Here is a 21,462-nt window from a genome sequence, read left to right as displayed (position 1 = left end):
TTAATAACATGAGCCAATCCTATCCCTAAAAAGAAGAAAACAAAATGTGCATATCCTCTATTGGCAGGGCAAACATTGTGAAATGGAATTTCCGAGTTTGAATGTAAAATAAAAGCTTAATAGACATGTATTGTTGATGTAAATAAGCTCATATTATCTCATCAATTAAAAAATTGTGTTTGGTACAACTCTTAATATAGCTATAAAAATGTACAATATCAAAAAATTTATGTTTGTTAGTGTTGCTACTTTTTGTGCATTAATTTTGATATTATAATATTACAAAGTGATATAGATATAAATAGAGTTGGACATCCGGATAAGTTTGTCTTAAAATGTCTAACTTTAAAGTTTATCTCAAGAAGTCTACATTCTTAATGGATTTATTTTCTTGTTTAACCCACACCTGCCCCGCATAGTATGTAGACCTAGCAGGCTGATACGTATTTGACAAAAAAATAAAAATAAATAAATTTAAAATATAAAATTTGATCCATTTTAAATAATTTTAAAATTTTAACTATGAATTGTCTAATAACAAAATTATGTGTCCAAAATGATAACATAATTTGTATCTTAAGCTATCTAAAGAGTATTTTTTACATCATATTTACTTAATTTATAATTTTATATTAAATTAAAATATTATATTATTATTCATCAACCATTGAATCATATAAAAAGTATTTAAATTTTTATATTTTTTTATTTTACTTTATTTACATCCTTATTTATTAATATTATATTTTACATATTAAAATATAAAAAGTCCATAAGATCCACAGATAAAACCCATTTAATCCACAAGTTAAGCAGAACAGGTTAAAAATTCACAATTTAAACTCAAAAGATCAAAGTTCGTATATCGTGCAACTTACTGGTGAAGTATGAACTCAAATCCATTTCTCGCTCTAGATACAATAGAGGAAAAGGATGAAAATTTAAATGCTAAAGTAGATAATTCTTGTTAATAAGTAATTCGGTAATCTCTCTTAAAAAAATAATTTGCTAATCAATAGTTTTAGTAAATCTATTTACATGTCCACGTAACCAATTTTTTTGCCACGTCCCTCCCTCTTTTTTCTTATTTAAAAACTTTGAAGCCTCTCTTCATCTTTTTGTTTTGGGATTTCAAACTTTCTCATTGTTTTACTCTCACCAAAAACTGCTTCTATTTTCTGTCGGAAGTTTGAATCCTTACAGAGTTACAGTGACAACACCCATCTTTGATATACTCCCTTTTTCTCCCTCTCATCTCATTTTTTATTTACTTCTTCTTTATGATATGAAATCTCTCAATCGTCCTCTTTCTAATCTATCTTATGCCTTATGAAGGTTGCGTTTTGAAAAATAAAAGAAAAGAAATTAACGTTGTTTCAAGAAATGTCACCTTGACTAGACTTTTACGGATTGCATAGCTACCACCGACCAGCAAGATGAGATAAGTCATTTTTTCCTCTTTCTTCTTTTTTTACCTTATTTTCTCTACCCTTTTGTTGTATGCTTTTTATTATTTTGATTTCACGCTAAGCGGTGACATGTTTTTAATATGTATTCATGGCGGCTAATTAGCAGCAAATGATTCATCTCCCGAGAAGTTACACTGACATGAGGCAATTTTGGTGTTGTTTTTAGCATTGGTGTTGATTAGCATGATTGGAAGATTATGGTCTATTTGATGTAAATACTATTTCTTCAAAGCTTATGCAGAAAATTATGCATTATTGGTGTTGATTGGCCCAATCACTCTGTAGGCCATCTATTTCCACTCCTAATAATTGGTAACATATGGTGGACTATATGTTCTGCTTTGTATTTTATTCTTGATCTCTTTATATATGCATAGACTAAAGTGACTTTTATATTACTAAAAAAGTTAGTAGAAGATATATAATTAATAAAATATTTACTTTTTATTAAAATAGAAAATTTTGTTTTCCTATATACTTTATACCATATCAAACAGTTATTTATAAAATTATTTTCTAAAATATTTAATTACTTTTATTTACAGGATAGTCATTAATATATGTAAATCTATTTTAATCATATTTTTAAACATATATACTAAGTTGAGACCCGTGAAACACGGGTCACTTTACTAGTTTTACTTATAAACTCCATAAACCATGACACGTTAAGCCTCTTTACTTGCTGCAGCTTGAAATTTTCTAGATTTTAAAACTTGATCTTTATCTATATATTGATATCATCTTTCTTCTAGAGTAGACGTATGAATGTCATATCCCTTCTTCTGGGATTGGAACATTTACCATATAGCATCGGATTCATCACCTTCTCTAAAAATCTGTGAGTGGCGATCCATTTTCATCAGGGTAAACCTGTAAACCCTCATCATTCAAACAAACAAACACAATACACTTATGTGAGGGAATGAACAAAAAATGCTAAGCTAATTCAAATCAATAACGGTGAAAGAGAAATATTAAAAACACACTTTCATGTTGGTTTAAAATTACAAAATTTGGTAGGTCTTATATTTTATATTTTATTTAATGTACTTCCTCGTAATTTTAACGAATAGTACCGCGGAGAGAGTGTGTTATAACACTCCTCTAAAATTGTTATTACCTGGTCATTTCTTTCTTCCCCAAAGCTGACAGTTCTGACCTTCAACTCCCCTCTATTAGTAGTTAACTCATCTAATATTTCAGCATTGCCTATTTCCTTTGATCCAACTCGGGGTGATTCCACTTCCTGTTAAAAAGTAAAAAAGATCTTTCATATCCCATATTGGACTAATTGGAGTGTAATAGAGAATCAAGATGAAATAGTGATGATAAAATTAAGCATGGCATCATACCCTGAAAGATTTATTGAAACTTAATGCTGGAGCACCAACTATTTCTTCATATTCAGCCGCATCTAGTTCCCTAAGATGGTGAGGCTTGAACAGCTTGGGGAGTATATGCTGCCTCAATGTGATCAGCAAAAAGAAAGGCAAGGGGAACAGTATTCCAGCTATGGGAATCCATGTCACTCCAAAACAAACCAAGAAATATATACATTGGAAGAGTGTGAAGAAGACTATGTATTTGTAAGGTACCGACTCAATAAAGGAAGCATGATCCCCCTCCAGCAACCTGCCAAAAATATATATTGGTAGGCGTTAGAAAGAGAATTCATTGAATGAAGCCACAGACGTTGTAAGTTTCATGCTTTTTGTGAAAATGATGAAACAATAGTAACTTTCACCTACTTGTACCACCTATTAGGTGTTACAAAAAGAAATAGGATCCTTTCCCAGAATTGATTTCCTGGAAGACTATCAATGGCCATGTAAGCAAAATATCCCCACAGAACTGAAGTTGGTATCTTTTTTATGGCAGGCATAGCAAAGACTGATGCTCCTACTAGGAGTGATTGTAATAGATTGCTCACTCTCTGCTCTTTTACTCTGACAGGCAAATATGCATCAATGTTTTTCTCAGGATCAAAGGTACTCTTATTGTTGAGTCCTTTGTCTTCACCGTTTAGAACAACATCTTTCAAATCCTCTAGTTCTTTGACCACTGAATGATTCTGAAAACAATCATAACCAAAAGAAACTTAGATATGTGTCAATTGGCTTAATTGGTGGCAGGGGCAACAGGATTATAGGGTTGTACTTACATCTGGACAGTTATCCATTTCCATGAACACTGCTTGCATCTTCCCATAGATTTCAGACTTGCTAGCTTTCTGCCTTATGCTTTCCTTGGCACTTTTAACCATCTTTCTTCGGATCAACTGTCATCAAAAAATCACCATATCAAATATCCAATTCAATCATGATAGTTGCTTACTAACAAATACCAATACTCATTTATCCACCTGTTTCTTGAGAACAGCCAGGCTCTTGCTGTGCATAGGGGATTGAGGCAGAACTCCATTTGAAGGGGGTAAGCCAATTAATCCACAAAGCAATGTCTGAAATTTTTTGTCAAAAGCAAATCATAAATTCCAATCGGATCATTAATTTAAATGACAATTAAACAACTCAGTACAAGAGATAGAGAGATGTACCGTTAATGCTAGCAACAATATATCATAGTGGTAAGCAGAGGGTTTCCTGAGATTGAATTCCTTCTGTTGTGCCATCTGGGAAGCAACACTATGGTCAAAGAAGTAAAGCCCTGCTATCATTAAAGCGGGAATAAAAGCAGCAAAAACATATGCCGGAGAAACCTCCCCCATATTCTGCAGCAAAGGTTATATAAATATAAGTTATGTCCAAAACTACTAAAGTAAGAAGTGGTGTGACTATATGCAATATTATGGATTACTTTGATTACTGTCCAATGATGTAAAGATGTGGATTCCCAAGCAAGAGGAGAAGTGAGCCTTCTTGGAACTCCAGAAGGCACTTTACTTGGTACTGTGAATGACAGAGCTGTCCACACCACCACCATGAAAGGCACTCCATAATCTGCAATGAAACTTCTGAACCACCCTGTTCAATATAAACAAACAATGTCAGATTCCCCACTCCAACCATGCTAATAATGGCTCAAATCAAATCACTTGAAGTTCACTTGACAAACCTGTCCCATATAACCATGACCTTGCTCTTCTGCTTTTTAAAGAAGTGTAGAGAAGGCCAAAGGTGAATATAATACCCAGCAATCCATTTGCATACAGCCAATGAAATTTGTACTTTTCCAATGTTGGGTCTCCTTCTTCAGGAACACTAAACTCACCCACCATTCCCTAAACTTACAAAAGCTTGTATCAAAGTCTCTCTTTTTTTCATGTGTTAGGCCAAATCATGTTTCATTTGATAGTTGATACCTAAACTAATACTACTATACCACAAACTGACCTTGATAGCCTCTTGAATGAACAAGACTGTGATCAACATGCCGAAAATCTCACCCGCAATCCTTGTAAATCTATTGATGATTTTGCCAGCATTGAATATTGCTAGAAGAAACAGCAAGAGAGCAGTCCATACACAAACCCTGGGATGTTAATAATATCAATTAGACATTGGTTTCACAACACAACAAACTTGGGCTACGTAGAGAATGTTTTTCTTACCATCCGGCCCAAGCTAAAAAGAGTTCTTGTCCCAAGGAATCCCTATTTTTGGCAAAGTTGTACAGGTAGGTGTACATAATGATAGTGGGTTCAGCAACTCCCACTATTAGGAGTGGCTGGCCACCCAAAATTGAGTGTATGATTCCGCAAATAGCTGTAGAAGCCAGTGTTTCTACCGTGCTCAAACTTCCATCTGTATACAAACAACATATTGGTTAATCCCATTGCCAAATTTTTCACAAAGAGAGCATCAAGTGAGAGAGAGGAACTAATCTCTAATCTCTAATCTTTCATTCTTACATTTTTAAGTTCAAATTAATTCTTCTAATGCTCACATTTCTGTAGGGAATATGCCACAAGTGCAAAAAGCTTGTGCTGAATATATAACATCCACTCACACTTGTATTTTAGAAAAAGTATTTTAGGAAGCTGTAATTTCAACTTTCTTAAGAAATACGTAAGATTTTACCTTACTAAACACCCCAAAACAAAAAGTAAGTGTACTTCAAAAAATCTTTATGAGGTGTAATAATATACACTCACTGATTTTTTTTAAAAGAAGCATTTTTCACAAATTATAATTTCATTTTAAAGTACACTTAACTTAACGTGCAGCTTACTAAAATATTTCTTCTGAAAAGCAAGTTGATGTAGATGAACAACTCCTAAAAGAAGTACTTTAACAAGTTACTCCTTCTATAAAAGAAGTGTGTTACGTTGGAAAACATCTTTTTATATACATATATATGGTATATATGACTGGCAAGATGAGGATAGAGAAGAAGATAAAAAAAAAAAAAAAACCTGTGTCTCTACTTAGCTGCTCGCCAAAGGCAATTACAGGAAGAGAAGAAGCAAAGAAAATATAGGTAGTTGGGGCCAATATCCTATCAATAAAAAATGAGTCTTCATTAGAGAGTACTAATTTTCAACAAAAAAAAAAAAAAAAACTTTCCTTAATAATCTGATAAGAAACTTACCCAGTTCCTGAATAGAAACCGGAAGTCCAATCATCTTTATAGTACCCAGCTCTTCCTCGAAGATCGTTTATAACACCCTTGAAAGGTTTTTTTAAGCTTTCCATTTCTGCATCCACACACTCTAATGAGTCATTAAAAAGTTCTTCATATCCAAATAGCCAAAAACATAGATAATGAGAAAGTCAAAACCATACCATCAGGAACCTAATAAACACGAACATATTATATATATATATACATACATGCTCTCATGTTTCTTTGATTCTTTCTATTGGTTTTGGTTTTTATTTCTTTTCACCAACCAATTTGGAACAGTCAAAAGAAATGAGAAGGAAGAGAAAAAGACGGAAACGTATGACTTCACAGCTCACACGTTCAATTTCAAGTTTGTTGTTGGTTACTCAAATATTCTGTTTGTTGAACAAAAAAAAACATAACTGAAAGAGAAATAACACACAAACATGAAACGATACTTATAAAGAAAACAAGAAGAAAAGAATGAAACAAGAAATCAGAATTCTTGCGACGCAAAAGAAACCAAACGTCTCATCACGTTTACACGTACATGCAATGAATGAACAGGCCTCAAACGTTTGAACAACAAAAGGGTATCATATCATGTCATGCAGATTTAAAAAAATGCACATATTATGATGTATGTTTGAAACTTAATGCAGAATTGATTATAATGAAAAAGAAGAAGAAAGATGATAACCGGAGATGTTGATGTGGCTACGAGGAAAGCAAAATGAGTATTTGAATTGGTTTTGGCTTTGGCTATGGCTTTGGTGGTTCTTTCTTGGTACTTAATTATGAAGAGTATTGATTTGAGACTATGAGAGTCCAACAAAGTCCACGTCGTTCAAAGACCCCCACGAGAGAGAATCCTAACTGGTCCCCACTGAGAAATTATGAAATGATATCAGAGTCAAAAAATTTAAAATTTTATTTTGAAAATCATGGGAAGGTGAAGGTCATTTTTGCCATCATACAAAACTACTACTACTAGATGTTAGGTCCAGGAGAAGAGACTAGCAAGTACTGGACCAAGGTTTTAATTCTTGTTCAGAGATAATATCTGACTGTGTCTCCCTCTTAAGGAGTATTTATAAATCAAAAATTAAATTAATAAATGTATTCATTAATGCTTCATGCATTGGCGTGAACATTTGTTACTATTGAGCTGGTTTTCTATTCATCACTCTTAACTGGTTACTAGTATTTCAATAAAGTTACCAATTATTCTGAATTTAATATTTTTAAGGATTTATATAAAATTATCAGTAATGTTATCTATCTATCTATATATATATATATATAGAAGCGGTTAAAGTATTCAATCATCAACTTTAAAATAGATATTAATTTAATTTTGTCACCTAAATAATTGAGAGTCGCTTTATAAAAACTTAAACTTTACAATAGTTATTTAACAGGTTTTATTTTTACTTCAACATTTTGAAGTGTCAGATCAAAAATATTCTGAGCAGTTTAACATCTAGAGAAAATTAATAAGATAATTGATAGTGTAATATTAATTTTAAAATTAAAATTTTATTTAAAAAATACTTTAAATATTGACATTTGATCATTCTTAATTCTATAATTATTTAGTATACCACATTTAATAAATGTATTAGAATATTCAGTTTTAATAATTATTAAGTTTACAATTATTTAGTATATTAAATTTAATATATTCATATTAATAATTTATGCACAGATGTATTATTTGACTTCTTAATAATCAATATTATATTATATATTTGAACCATTTAAAATTTAGAGAAAATTAATAAGATAAGTGATAAAATTTTATTTTAAAAATCACAATTTTCCTTAGAATATTAACTTATAATAATTAATAATTTTATAATTATTTGATATATTAAATTCAATACATTTGTTTTTTTACAACAGAATTGAATATATGTATTAGAATATTTATTCTAATAATTATTAATTTTATAATTATTTAGTATATTAAATTTAATATTGCAGATTTTCTGACCATATTTTTTAATTTTTGAATCTTGATCAAATTATAAAATCCAACTAAGCCTAAGTCATTTCCTATTCATTCTAAATTCAGATAGTAAAAGAAGAGAGATAGATACAACAAAATACATGTCTATTACATGCAACACAGACTCTCCAACACGGATATATGCATTCGCAATGACAAATTCACAATCTCTTGAAAAACAAATTGTATTTTTTGTTTATTCCTTTTGCGCATGATTTTCCCTTTAGTTGATGTTTTTAGAGTTCAAACTTGCAATATTAATCAAATTTAACATATTAATACTACCTAATTATACAATTATTCTCAGATTTAAAATATTTTTTTGAAATCATATTCATGCAAAAATTTAACAAAAAAATACATTTATTAAAAATTTAAATTATTCACATTAATACTTTTATTATATAATTTATGCACAATTTTGAAATACTTTTAATAATCAAACTTCAACTATATTATATAGTGAACCTAAAAAAAATTGACATAATTAAATTAATATATTCAAAATGAGTAAAAATATAATATTAAAATAATTAAAAAATATATTTTTTTAATAAAAACACTATTTCGACAAATTTAAAATAATTCAATTTTAATTTTGAAATAAATATATTTAAAATCTATGAATTATAAATAGGCAAAATTCAAGTACATGTTAAAATAATATCCAAAATAAATAAATGAAAATTCAAATTTAAATAATTATATATATATATATATATATATATATATATATTCATGCTTATTATATTTACAATCCTTTTTAATTTATACATTTCATATACGTATTTTATCATTATTATTACTTAGAGAAAAAACAATGATAATAAATTTCAATATGTCAATATTTTGTAAGAAACCATATGCCAATTAAAAATTTAACTAATTATTTTCTTCAAATATACATTAAAAAAACAAAATATAAATATAAAAATATTTAATTTAAACAAATCCGTGCAAGACAGAAGTTTAGCTGCAACCAGGCCATACGAAAACAAATGTGTAATGTAATTGGTTGAATTTAAATAAGAAGGTTTTAAAAACTAAGCCTTAGCCCGAAATCAAAGACAATGATTGGATATTAAATTTTCCATGCAGGTACGAATACGTACCAATCGGCACTTTCCTAAAAATTATTGAAAGTATAAAAATATATATTATTATTTAATCGTGAATTATTATTTATGATAACTTTGTCCATCTTAATATTTTCTATTGTTTGGTAATATAAAAAAAATATTGATAATGTACAAAATAAAAACTCTATTTTTAAATTTGTGTAAATTTAAAAAATCAAAATTATATATTTAAATTGATACGTAAAATATTTAAAAGTATAATCATTTGTACAGATAATTGTAAAAAAAAATTAAGATTGGAAATTGGAAACATTAATGGTGAAGTATTATTTTATTTATTTTTAATTTCTCTCAATCATATTCTGCTGACTTCTCATATTTTTATCATTCCATTTTTTAATTATTTAAAGGATTTTTTTCTAAGCTTCTGAACAAAAAGCAATTAATGGTTTATTAATTTTTATTGATTAAAAATAATATTTTATTACACATAATGGTTTTTTATTTCTCTCAAATCCTGTAAAAAAAAATATATCTCTCAATTAGTGGCGTATTATTTTTATTGTTTCTTATTTCTCTCATTTATATTTTGCTGGCTTTTCGTTTTTTTAATAATGTATTCGAAGTTCTTTCCTAAGCTTATAAACAAAAGGAAATTGATGGTGTATTAGTTTATATTAATTAAAAAATAGTATTTAACTTAACATGTTAGTTTTTATTATTCCCCTCAATTAATGGTGTATTATTTTATTGTTTCGTATTTTTCTCATTTATAGTTTGTTGACTTTTCATATTTTTAATTATTTATACGGATTTTTTCTGAGCTACTCAACAAAAAAACAATTAATGGTGTATTAATTAAAAATAGTATTTTATTACGCATAACTATAATGGAGAAATGATTTATAACACTTATTTCAAAATACAAGATTTTACCACTGTAGCACGCTGTTTAAAAGAAATTTCTGTTCTTCCATCAAATATTTTGCTTTTTCCTGTCGCAACCGTAAGATCATTTAGAAAGTTTCCTTAGACTCCAAATCATCTAAAGCTTAAAAAAAAAGTTTAATGTTTATATAGCAATAGTATAAAATAATTTTACATTTCATTCAATTAAAAATAATTATTTAAATTATTTTTAAATAATTATTTTAAAAATCAATCAATTTATTATATATGAGTTGTAAAAACTTTTTACACGGTCAGACATAACCTTTTTTCTCTAAACATATTCATACTTTTTTTAAAACATATTTATCATTAATTAATTTGAACCATTATATATATATATATATATATATATATTACTATTTTTATTTGTAAGATTGTACTATTAAAATTGTATTAATTGAACAATTAAAAACTTTGAAAGATAAATCGAGAAAAATGTTATATTGATCTTAAAAAGATTTCAAATTTTAGTAAGTATTATAATATTGATTATCTAGATTTTTTTAAAATTAAAGATATTGCAAGTAGTATAGATAAAAGAAATTCCTATGTCACTAAAAATATTAAATTTTTTAAAAAGATGTATTGACAGTAAAAATAAATTCCTATGTCACTAAAAGTATTAATTATTTTAAAATTAGTAATAATCTTATTTGATGTTAACTATGTTAAAAGATACATTAAATATTTTTCTTGCTTTATTTAATGACAGTAAAAGGATAGAAATACTTAAGCTTAAATATATTTTTGGTCTCTTTAATTTAGTGTTTTTTTCATTTTTTTTCTTATAATTTTTTTTGCATTTTAGTTCTTAAAAAATGTGTTACGATAAAAAATGTTTTGAAAAATAAGAAAAACATTATCTAAAATCTTTTAAGGATAAAAAATAAAATAAACATATTTTACAAAAATTAAAACAAAAAAAATTACAAGGACAAAGAAGGAAAAACATTAAATTACAAGACCAAAATATTTAAACCAAATACTTATTAATATAACTTTAATTAATAATTTTGTCATCGATAAAAAAACAGAATTTGAAAAATATAAATTTTGCCTAAGCCCTGAAAATATTTAGGCACGGCCTAATTGCACCAATTGAATATTGTTTTAAACTATATTTTTAAAAACAGGGTCGGGCCCAGGCAGAAGGACTTTAGGCCCCAAATTTTTTTTTTACTAATATATCTCAAAAAAAATTATTTATTGTAAAATTATATTTAAAAATAAATTTTAATTAAAATATTATAAGTAATTATTAATCTTTTTATTTTTATTGGCACCATAAGTAACAATTAATAAACAAAAATTCTTTACTAATATCATAACTTTGTTTAAAAAAATAAATTTAATAATTAATAGCTAAAAAATCTAAAAAAAACTTATTTTATTTTTATTTTTTTCTCTCTTCCTATTCAATTTTAATTTCGAATAAAAGGTCTCATTTATGTCTTGTTCTTCAATTTATTTTAGACCTCTCACGTACTAAAGCCATCCTGTTTAAAAATCTTTATAAATTACATATGATTAGAAAATATTTTATTTGGATTAAATTTGGTGAAAGGTTGGCCAAATCGATAAACAGTGTTGAGTTATTTGCATATAAAGTGATCATATTCTATTCTTTATCTTTAGAAAGAAGACGGATTAGTTCCGTTGTCGTGCTGTATATGTTGGCTCAATAGGATTTGGAGCCTAAGGATCCACCATCAGCTACCAAACATACACGAAAACTTTCTCTTTATAAATTTTCATATAAACACCATCTGTTATATAAACTAATAAAAGTACAAAACCTCGATATCACTTCCTCTCTTTTCTTTTTCTTTTTTTTTCTCGATCTGTAATATGATTTGACATAACATCTGTGTTAAGTGCAGTGTGATTCTTCATTCTTTTGAGCATTTGAAAATATTAAAATTCCTTGTGCGTTAGCAATGATTCACAACAAAACCAATCTCATAATAAGGTTTTGCATTTCTTCCACGTCTTACACAGTAAAAATCTAGCTAATGGAGTACCTTTCTGTGTGCTCACAAGTCACAATGGTTAAAAACAAATCTATAATATGCATGCAAGTCTTTCATCTGCACACTGAGAAAGCCTGGCTAGTTTTAATATTTTTCAATTTTTCTCTTCCTTGAAAATTGGTTGGCATACTGAGTAAGCTAGGTTTCTATTTTTCCTTCTTTAATATTTATTTCCTTGATGTCTTTTTTTCTTCCTTTTTAATCAACTGAGTAAGCTAGGTTTATATTTATTTTTTATTTTTTAATTAAATAAAATTTAATTAAATTATTTTAGAATTACTAAATACCAACCAAACATGTCTATGAGAATAACATTTCGGTTTTAGCCACATAAACTACACAATATTTAATATAATATCCCAAAAATATATTAGTAACATTTTGATTTCCTAAAATACAAAATCATACCGTGAAACAAACGTGGTACTAGTTGTGTCTCAACCATCATAAGGTTATTCTCTAGTTCTCTTATACACTTGAATTTATGAACTTTTATTTTGTGAATCCATCCATGCATGCTCATGCATGCATGTAACTTAATTGTTCACAGGCTCGAGTATAGGACATTTTGTAAATTTCGTCCCCAAGCTGTAATATTTGAAACATTGATTAAAAAGAACCTTCACAATCATTCCTATAATATAAAAACCATTACTTGTCGTTGTTCAAAGTCACGTACGACGTTATCAAATTCAATTAATTGTACCATAAACAAATTGAATTCAATTAATTGTTTGCACGTTAAAGTCTTATCAAAAGAATAATTTTCAATCCTCCTATTATATCCTCTTACAAATCTTCCCTCCAACATTTTATGATAAGTTTTAAATACGTTTTATACTTTTAAGATAATAAATATTTTTTACTTTTTATTCAATACTTACATAAAAGGTAATAGAAGGACTCGTATACATATTATTAAATTAAAAGTTAAAAACTGATAACTTATAAAAACTAAAGTGAATTTCTATTATAAGTTTTCAATATTATTACATATATAGAAACAAATAGTAAAAATGTATAAATATTTCAAATCTAACTCAATTCAAAACTACATACAAAAATTCTTGAAATAAATTTCACATTATAACAAGTTGTTGAAGAGAATATATGTGAAAGAATAAAATGAACCACGAATACTTTTATGACTTCAGGGTGTGACTCATCGATCTACGGCTATTACTCTTGCAAGCTAGCTAGAGACGGACGTGATGAAAGTTATATTTGTGTTCAAACTATTAGTTTAATATCTCAATTTTTGCGCAAAAGGATAAGATCCCGACAATAATAATAATTCAAAATGTACAATTAAACTTAATCAATACTAAAAAAAATTTAGTCAGCCTCACTCCATTTCAACTTTTAACCGGAAATAATTGCATGCATCATGTGATTATTATGTCAACAGTATCTTAGGGCCGGTTAAGGTCATGATATGATTTGTTACTTTAGTATATTTTCTCTTACAAGTGTTTATGAAAAAAATCATTCAAATAAACACTTGACAAAATTGAAGTCTAAAACTTAGAATCGAATTTCTAATAATGCCAAACATGATAGTCGATGAGAAAAATCATGTTTAGCTCATTCTAGACTTCTTGACATATGTAAAGAAAATCCAAACACACCTTTAAATACAATTTGTCTTGCTGTGTTGCAGATAGTGCGTTTGAGTGGCTGGGATTTTATGGTACCTCTACAAATAAATTGTATAAGAATGAACCTAACATTAGGCCTGGGTCCACCCACTTTATGGCATCATTCTCTGTTATTAGCAATAAGTTAATATGTGCTGTACTCCATGTGGCGGTTATTACCCCCTACTTTCAATTTTCCAATCTTTATATGTATAGTCATATAAGGGGTTAAACTTTAAAGGATGAGTTATTCTTGCCGGTTTATTTAATTCTTTTCTAGGTATGTAAAAGTGACACCCGTCGGAAAAAATACTCCAATACAAGACGTTTATATATCTTCTTTTTTTACAGGAGACGTTTATATATCTTGGAGTGAAATATATATTTTTTTAAAGGAGACTTAAAATATTTTTTTAGAATAATGGTATTATAGTAACTTCATAATGAATTAAGTGTACGTTTAGATTAGTAAAATTGATTTGAAAGTTATATGATTTATATTTTAATATTTTTATCATATAATCAAGTTGAAAGTAAAATTTTAAAATCCAACATACAAATTACTCAAATTTATTTTAATTCATTATTAATTTTAAATTCATAATCAATTTTAAAAACTTTCACAACGTGAAATCAAACATAAAAAAATATGTCTAAAATTAATTTTAGATTTAGAATTAATCTTCTACCGTCAAATCCACATTCATATGGAGAACGGAAATTAACTTTATATATACGTGTTTATATATATATATATATATATATATATATATATATATATATATATATATATATTACCATAAATAAAATCTTTGAATTTTGGGTGAAATTATGAGATATCTTTTATAAGTTTTGATTTTTTTATTATGAAACTAATATGTAATCCAAAACTTAGTTATACAGAAAGATACATGAGTTTATTTCAATATACATTTGATTTGAAATTTTGATAAAAAAATATTTAAATTTAAACTCAACTTAATCGATATGTAAAAACATATGTAACAAGATCAAGCTGAATAAATTTTTTAACAGGTATATTAATTTTAATATCATATAAAGTTAAATTAAAAATTATAAAATTAAAGAAATATACAACAAAAATAAATGCATATTTTATAGTGTATATTTTTTAAATATATATATAATTAGATATGATACCATCTTATAATATATATATATATATATATATATATATATACTAAATCAAAAGTAATTAATACATAGTTATTTAAGAAAATACTAATGACACTACTGAATGTATTGAACTAGGATTTTAAAATATTATTTTTGTATAAAAAAAATTGTGAATGTTAAAGATTAGACAAGAATAATATAATTTATTAGATTTTTTTATAAGACTTAGTTTAAATTTTAATGGATTTATATCATAAAACTTAAAAAAAATTGAAAGAATTTTATTAATTTATAAGATTTGAAAGGATTCTATGAATTTTTAAAAACACATTTATTTCAAGAGTTGATGAAAAAAAAAGAAATAAAACCAATATAATTTTTTTCAATCTTTGAATAGATATATTGGTTCTAGTTTTATGTCTTCATATACTAACCTTTCTTGCAATAATATCTTGTAATTCTCACTTTTGGATTCGAGCAATAGATTTAAAATTATATATTAATTTTTTGATTTTTTAAATTATTATAATTATTTGATGATAAATCTAATGATATGTTTAAATGGGTTATAATTATAAGCATATACTAAAATTGAGTAATGAGAATGAAAAATTGGTATGAGAATTATCGAGTTACCTAGTTGACAAAATTAAGAAAATATATTTGACATTCCTTATTCCAAAAGAATACAACAAATATATATGATACATGTATCTTGTAAAATACTAAAGAGAGAAGAACATATATAATGAGAGTAAAGAAAGTTTGTAATCAATAGAAAAAAAAAAGTCTAGTAAAATCTCAACAGTTCAGATAAGATTGTTTGATAGAAATTTTATACTAAAAAGTCTAATAAAATTCATTCAAATTTTTCTGAAAAAATAATCTATCGAAAATTATATATTTTTTAATATAAAAAAACTTTATATTAGTTATAGAAAATCCTAATTGAATATCATTAGATTTTGTTATCTTTCTTGAAAAATCTTAAAAATCTTAGTTGAATATCACAAAACTTATTTATAGTATTTGAAAATCCTGACTAAATACCATGAGATTTTTTTTTAAAATATATATTTTAAAAATCATAATCCAATACACACCCTTAATTACTATAATGAAATAGGATTTTCTTTTACCGCCAAGTAGGATTCTGAATTTTTTTTTTAGCAGATATATTAGTTTTAATATCATAGAAGTTAAATTAAAGTAGTATTTTTTTTCATGCACACATGTGATGAAATCCTTTACTACATATTGAAGGCACAAGATTTTATGTCACACCATTGTTGAATTAAAAAGTAGTTGTAAAATAATTATTCTATCTATATTGCAAAATAATAGTTAAATTGTAGTATTTTATAACCATCCTAAAATCTAGAGAGAAAAAAGTAATTATAAAAGTAAATTTATTATTATTCAGACAATAGTTAATACATTGACATAGAATCATACGGACAAAATTAGGATAAAAAATGTTTTCTTAATGTAAAATGACAAATAATATTAAAAAATTATTAAAAGAATAATAATTTCAAAATAGTAGGAGTAAGCATTTAAGTGATATACCAATAAGATTATTATTTTTTATTAGTTCCATAAATTTGTATTTATTAATTAATTCGATCCTTGTTGACTTGTTGTTAACTTAGAGTACTTTTTTAGTGGGATTTAAATATTTTATATTTTAATTTAATTTAAAATTTTATCTTATATTTTCATCCTTTAAATCAAACACTTCATTAACAGAATTAACGAGATGAAATTAATTAAAAATAAATAAAAATTCAAAAATCCAATTGAAAAAATTGTTTAGAGCCCTAGATAATTTTTTTAAAACAATTCAAAGACCTAATGAGTAATGCTCAAATTCTACTAAGACTCTGACAGTATATTTCTTAAGTATTTTTAGACTATTCCTAAATCTATTATTGTCATCTTTATATTTGCACTAATTATTTTTAGCTCTTCTGTATTCTCACATCTTTTGTCCACTATTTTCACATTTCTAGGTTTTGAACTTAGTATTCTCAATTTCTGTAGGTTCTTCATCCTCTATTCTCAAACTCCAGAAGCATTAATCTCATGACTGCACTTCAAGTTTTTCCTTACGGATTTTTTTCGAATAGACCAAATGCACTCCTTATACATTCTTCAGTTAATTGATTTTTTAATTTATTTTTATTGTTAAAAATCAAAGTCAGATACTAACCAGTGCCATAACAGATTGAAAAATCAAAATTTTAAAAATATTATCAATATACTTACTATAATCTATTTTTTAATGAATTTAGACGTGGTTTTTATATGTTAAAAATAAGCTACTGTCTAAAATTTATATATTAAAAAGAAGCTATTATTAATTCTTTAACAAGTTTCTAAAGATCCAAAACAGAAAAACATAACAGAGATTGCCAAAAGGCTCAAACACTTTGCACTGCCAAGAAAAAGATTGTATTTTTTGTGTGGAAATATCTTTTACAAAAATTAGTTTCCATGGTGTATTTTTGCATCAGATATACAGCCAAAACTAATTTCCTAGAAAGGTATTTTTTTACAAAAAAAAATGTAATTTTTTTTTTATAGAAATATCATTGTGTATCAATGAAAACTAGTTATCTCTGTATCAGACGGATAATAAAAAAGTAGTTTCCTTGAAAGGTATTATTTCAAAAAGAAAAAAAAAATGAAAAGATTTTAGACAATGTGCAATGAGAAGCCCCCTTGTCAGTTGGGTATTCATGTTGGGCCGATTTACATATTTTAATAGGTAGGCCTCTTTTGAGGTATTTGAATCCTACACCTCCCACTTTAAATCCTGCACCTTCCAAAGAAAGTTGAACGGAAAAAGACATCCTGTCTTTTTCTTTTGTCTTTCTTGCTATAATAACGTGTGTTGACCCTCCACTCCGCACTGTGCCACCCTGTGCCTTGTCCTCCAGCATCCTCTAGTAATGTCGTCACACACCACCATCATGCCACATTTATAAAGAAAACTATAGATCTGAAGCTTCTCATGTCGGCTATTCCTGAAAGGATTTTTTCTATTCCGGAATATATATATATATACTTTTGGAACAACTATTTGAGAATAAAAAAATTCAAAAAAACTATTCCAAAATGGTATTTTTTATTATTTTAGAGTACATATACATTTTTCAGAATAACTATTCCAAATAAAAAAAAATTCTATTCTAAAATAGAAATAAGTGCTCAAAAACTATTCCAGAATATTCATTCTAGAATAGGGGTTCTTGGTAACAGGATTATTTTTGTTCAAACACATAACATAAAATGGGAGTGCTGGATTCAAATCCCCTATTTTGAAGTAGTTTATGAATGCTTTTGTGCAGACAAAGCTTAAACTGAAGGCCCAAAATAAGCATCAATAAAAATGATGACATTTATTTCTTATGCTCCTACTATTACACCAAATACCTCCTATTGCATTTCGAAAAATTTATTCCATAATGTAAATTTACATTCTGAATGAACTTTTCAAAAATACAACGGGAAGGGCACGATTCAATATTGGGATGCAGGATACAATAGTCTAAAATGATACATATGTATAATTTATTTTAAACTTTTAGATGTGTACATAGTGGCTTACGAAGATGATGTGCTAATGAAGGATAAACTAACTAAAAGGTAAAGCCTATCCATAATATTCTCATGCATCTTAATTTTCACTATAATAAGTAATTTGTAAAGATTTTTATTGTTTAACATGTTTTCCATTCACTCCTAATCTTTTTCACATACACTGATTCAACAATTTAATATTTTGAGATTTGTCAAATAAATTGAGTTATAAAGAGATTTCAAGAAAATAATCCAAGACTCAACTAACCCCAATGAACAAAAATATTAAATGTAAATCTGTTTGGCAAAAGATAAAATAGATTAAGAGTAAAATATTAAATTAATAGAAAAATTATAAAAATATTGAAATCATTGTTTTTTCCCACCTTTTTGTTTCTTAAACAAAAAAAGGATAAGAAAGTGTATTAAGACAATTTTGCATGTATTTACACCGAAGTTGTTAAAAATATAATGTACTCCATCCGGATCTAAATATAAGCAAATTTAACTACGAGACACATGGATTAATGAACTCAGTTAATAACATTTATTTCAAAAAAATCTTCTTAAAATACCCTTCATAGCGATGCTTGCATAATAGAAATAAATGATTAACGGGAAACAAGATTTTATTAAAAGAATGATATAATATAAATACTATTATTAAATAAGATAAAAGTTAGTTAATATTTACTTATATTTAGGTCCAAAATTATTTTTGGTGTTGCTTATATTTAGGTTCGGAGGAAGTATTCACTAAACACAAAACTTAACACTCAGTTGAAACATTTGAAGGGAAGGGATAACACATAGGTTGACTCCTAGTCCCCTAAGATATTGGATATAATTGCACTAGTAAATTTTGTACATAAGAAAGAAGGAGGTCCTTGAAAGTAGAAAGCTAGAGAGTTTGCCACTCTTTTACTCAGCTTTTTGTTCCCACTTCTAGTTGAGAGCTAATGCTCACATCCCCAAAAGGGTTTCTAAATTTTCCATGTCCTCCATGTGAACATTTCAAAACCCTAACTTAGAATCCTTCCCCAAAACGAAACCCCTAGAGATTGTGAACTGACTTATCACCGTTGAAAGTCATGGATCACAGATACAACTACAGTTTTGTTGTGCTACACATATGATATTCACCCATTGCTATTTAAGTTTGCCGTCATGGAATGCCCTTGCCAGACTCTCAGTCACACTCTCACTGTCCAAATATTCCCCTTTCCTTTAGACAAACATATCCAAACATCTCACGTCTTATTTCATTATACTGCTACAATTTAATTTTATCGTTTAATATTATTTTTAAAAAGGCTAAAATTATTTTGATGGTCTCTTATTTTTATTTTAGCTTGTAATTTAATTCTTTATTTTTAAAATTTTCAAATTTATTAAAAGTTATAAAATAATCATTTAAGTTGTTTTTTTTATAGTATCTCTATCTTTGAATTAACGTCTTTTTAGATTTTTTGAGATAAACATCTTATAAAAAACTACTTAAAGAATCATTTTATAATTTTTAATAAATAAAACTCTATTTTCCAACTTTTAAAAAATAAAATACTAAATTACAACCTAAAATAAAGATAAGAAACTATGTGAACAATTTAACCTTTAAAAACATATTCAAGGACTATTTGTTCATTAAGTTATAATATTTAAAGATTAATTTGACATTAAGTTGTAAAATGCAGGGATCAATTTGTCATTAAATTTTTTGTATGACTAATTTGTTGCACTTATCACACATTTATAACAAAACTAATAAATTAACATTTTTCAATAAAAAAAATTGTCACGACATCACACTTTCGAGTGTCCTATAATTTAATTTTTTCAGGATTTTCTTAATAATGCTTTTTACTTATATTCTTCATAAAATTGTTCTTATGGATATGTGAAAATTTAACCTTTTGAAGTTTAAAGAAAGTTTTATTGATACAAAAATACTAGAGAAATATTAGGAATATATTATTTTGACACACTCTTTTGAACGCTTTCATTCTTATTAGTTAAGATTTATGGAAAATGACAATTTTATAAATCCCACAACGTTTAATGAATCTCTCTTCTTATTTTTTAGTTTTTAATAAATTTTAATCAATTAAAAAAATGTATTTGAATAAGTGTGTTACAATCCTAACACGTTCCAAAAGTCTAATACTCTCCTAAGGAATGCTAGCAAATATGTGAACAAAACACTCTTTTGAAAATACTCTATGATTAACTGATTTTTATTGAAATTCATAAAATTTTGTAATTTTTTATGAAAATACCTTTCACGGAAACAGAAACTAGTATCCAAGTATCAAAAAACACAAAAGAAATTAGTCATGAAAGGTATTTATGTAAAAAGAAATACAAAATTTTTGGGCGGTGCAAAGAGCAACCCCCTTCAGTTGGGCATTCATGCTAGGCCGGTTTTGACATTAATGTATCTTGTGTTTTACTAGTTGTGGGCATAGTGTGGCTTAGGAAGGACAATACGGCGGCTGCATCTGTGCATCAGCATTCAGCAATTCGTAGATGAGATAAGAGTTGAGATTACTGAGGTTAAACTAACTAAAAGGTAAAGCCAATACACTCAATATTCTCATGCATACTAATTTTAACGTATTCGTATTGAAAATAATTTGTGAAGATTGTCATTCTTTAGCATGATATCCATCCATTCCTAATCTTTTTCATTAATACTAATTCAAACAATTAATAATATTGAGTTTAGTCAGACAAATTGAGTTATAAAGAGATTTTTAGAAAATAAACCAACACTCAGATAACTCAATTGAATGAAAATATTAAATTGTAAATCTGTTTTGCAAAAGAGAAAGTGGATTACGACAATAAGGAATATATAGTTTAGCAAAAATAACAAATGTAAAATACTGTTGTTTTTTTTTATAAAATGAACGGATTGGCAAAAAGCACAAGATCGAATGCAAAACACTAAGTCAGTTGTAAAATTAACAATATTGAAATCATTGCCAATTTACATCC

The 21,462-nt window shown here is 26.8% G+C and overlaps 1 protein-coding gene across 1 annotated transcript; it reads right to left on the bottom strand.

The window, feature by feature from the left end:
• Positions 1-1,998: 1,998 nt before the first annotated feature.
• LOC114375605 (boron transporter 4-like) lies at positions 1,999-6,813 on the bottom strand. The gene is made up of 14 exons (XM_028333434.1): positions 6,736-6,813; positions 6,021-6,126; positions 5,845-5,927; positions 5,041-5,233; positions 4,823-4,961; positions 4,545-4,710; positions 4,287-4,453; positions 4,027-4,200; positions 3,835-3,930; positions 3,634-3,750; positions 3,221-3,543; positions 2,825-3,104; positions 2,593-2,718; positions 1,999-2,342 (listed from the first exon to the last, which is right to left on the bottom strand). The coding sequence occupies exons 2-14, from the start codon at positions 6,122-6,124 to the stop codon at positions 2,301-2,303; spliced, it is 2,010 nt and encodes a 669-aa protein (XP_028189235.1). The 5' UTR covers positions 6,125-6,126; positions 6,736-6,813; the 3' UTR covers positions 1,999-2,300.
• Positions 6,814-21,462: the final 14,649 nt, after the last annotated feature.

This window comes from Glycine soja, chromosome 11, assembly GCF_004193775.1.
Source record: "Glycine soja cultivar W05 chromosome 11, ASM419377v2, whole genome shotgun sequence".
NCBI classification, from domain to species: Eukaryota; Viridiplantae; Streptophyta; class Magnoliopsida; order Fabales; family Fabaceae; genus Glycine; species Glycine soja.
Note: the sequence above shows the minus strand (reverse complement) of the source record. Positions and strands in the feature narration are given on the sequence as shown.

Coding starts and splice junctions, on each gene's coding strand:
- LOC114375605 (XM_028333434.1), bottom strand. CDS start 6,124: ATGGAAAGCTTAAAAAAACCTTTCAAGGGTGTTATAAACGATCTTCGA. Junction 5,928..6,020: donor GGTTTCTATTCAGGAACTGG/GTAAGTTTCTTA, acceptor TTTTATTGATAG/GATATTGGCCCCAACTACCT. Junction 3,931..4,026: donor TATTGTTGCTAGCATTAACG/GTACATCTCTCT, acceptor AAAAAATTTCAG/ACATTGCTTTGTGGATTAAT.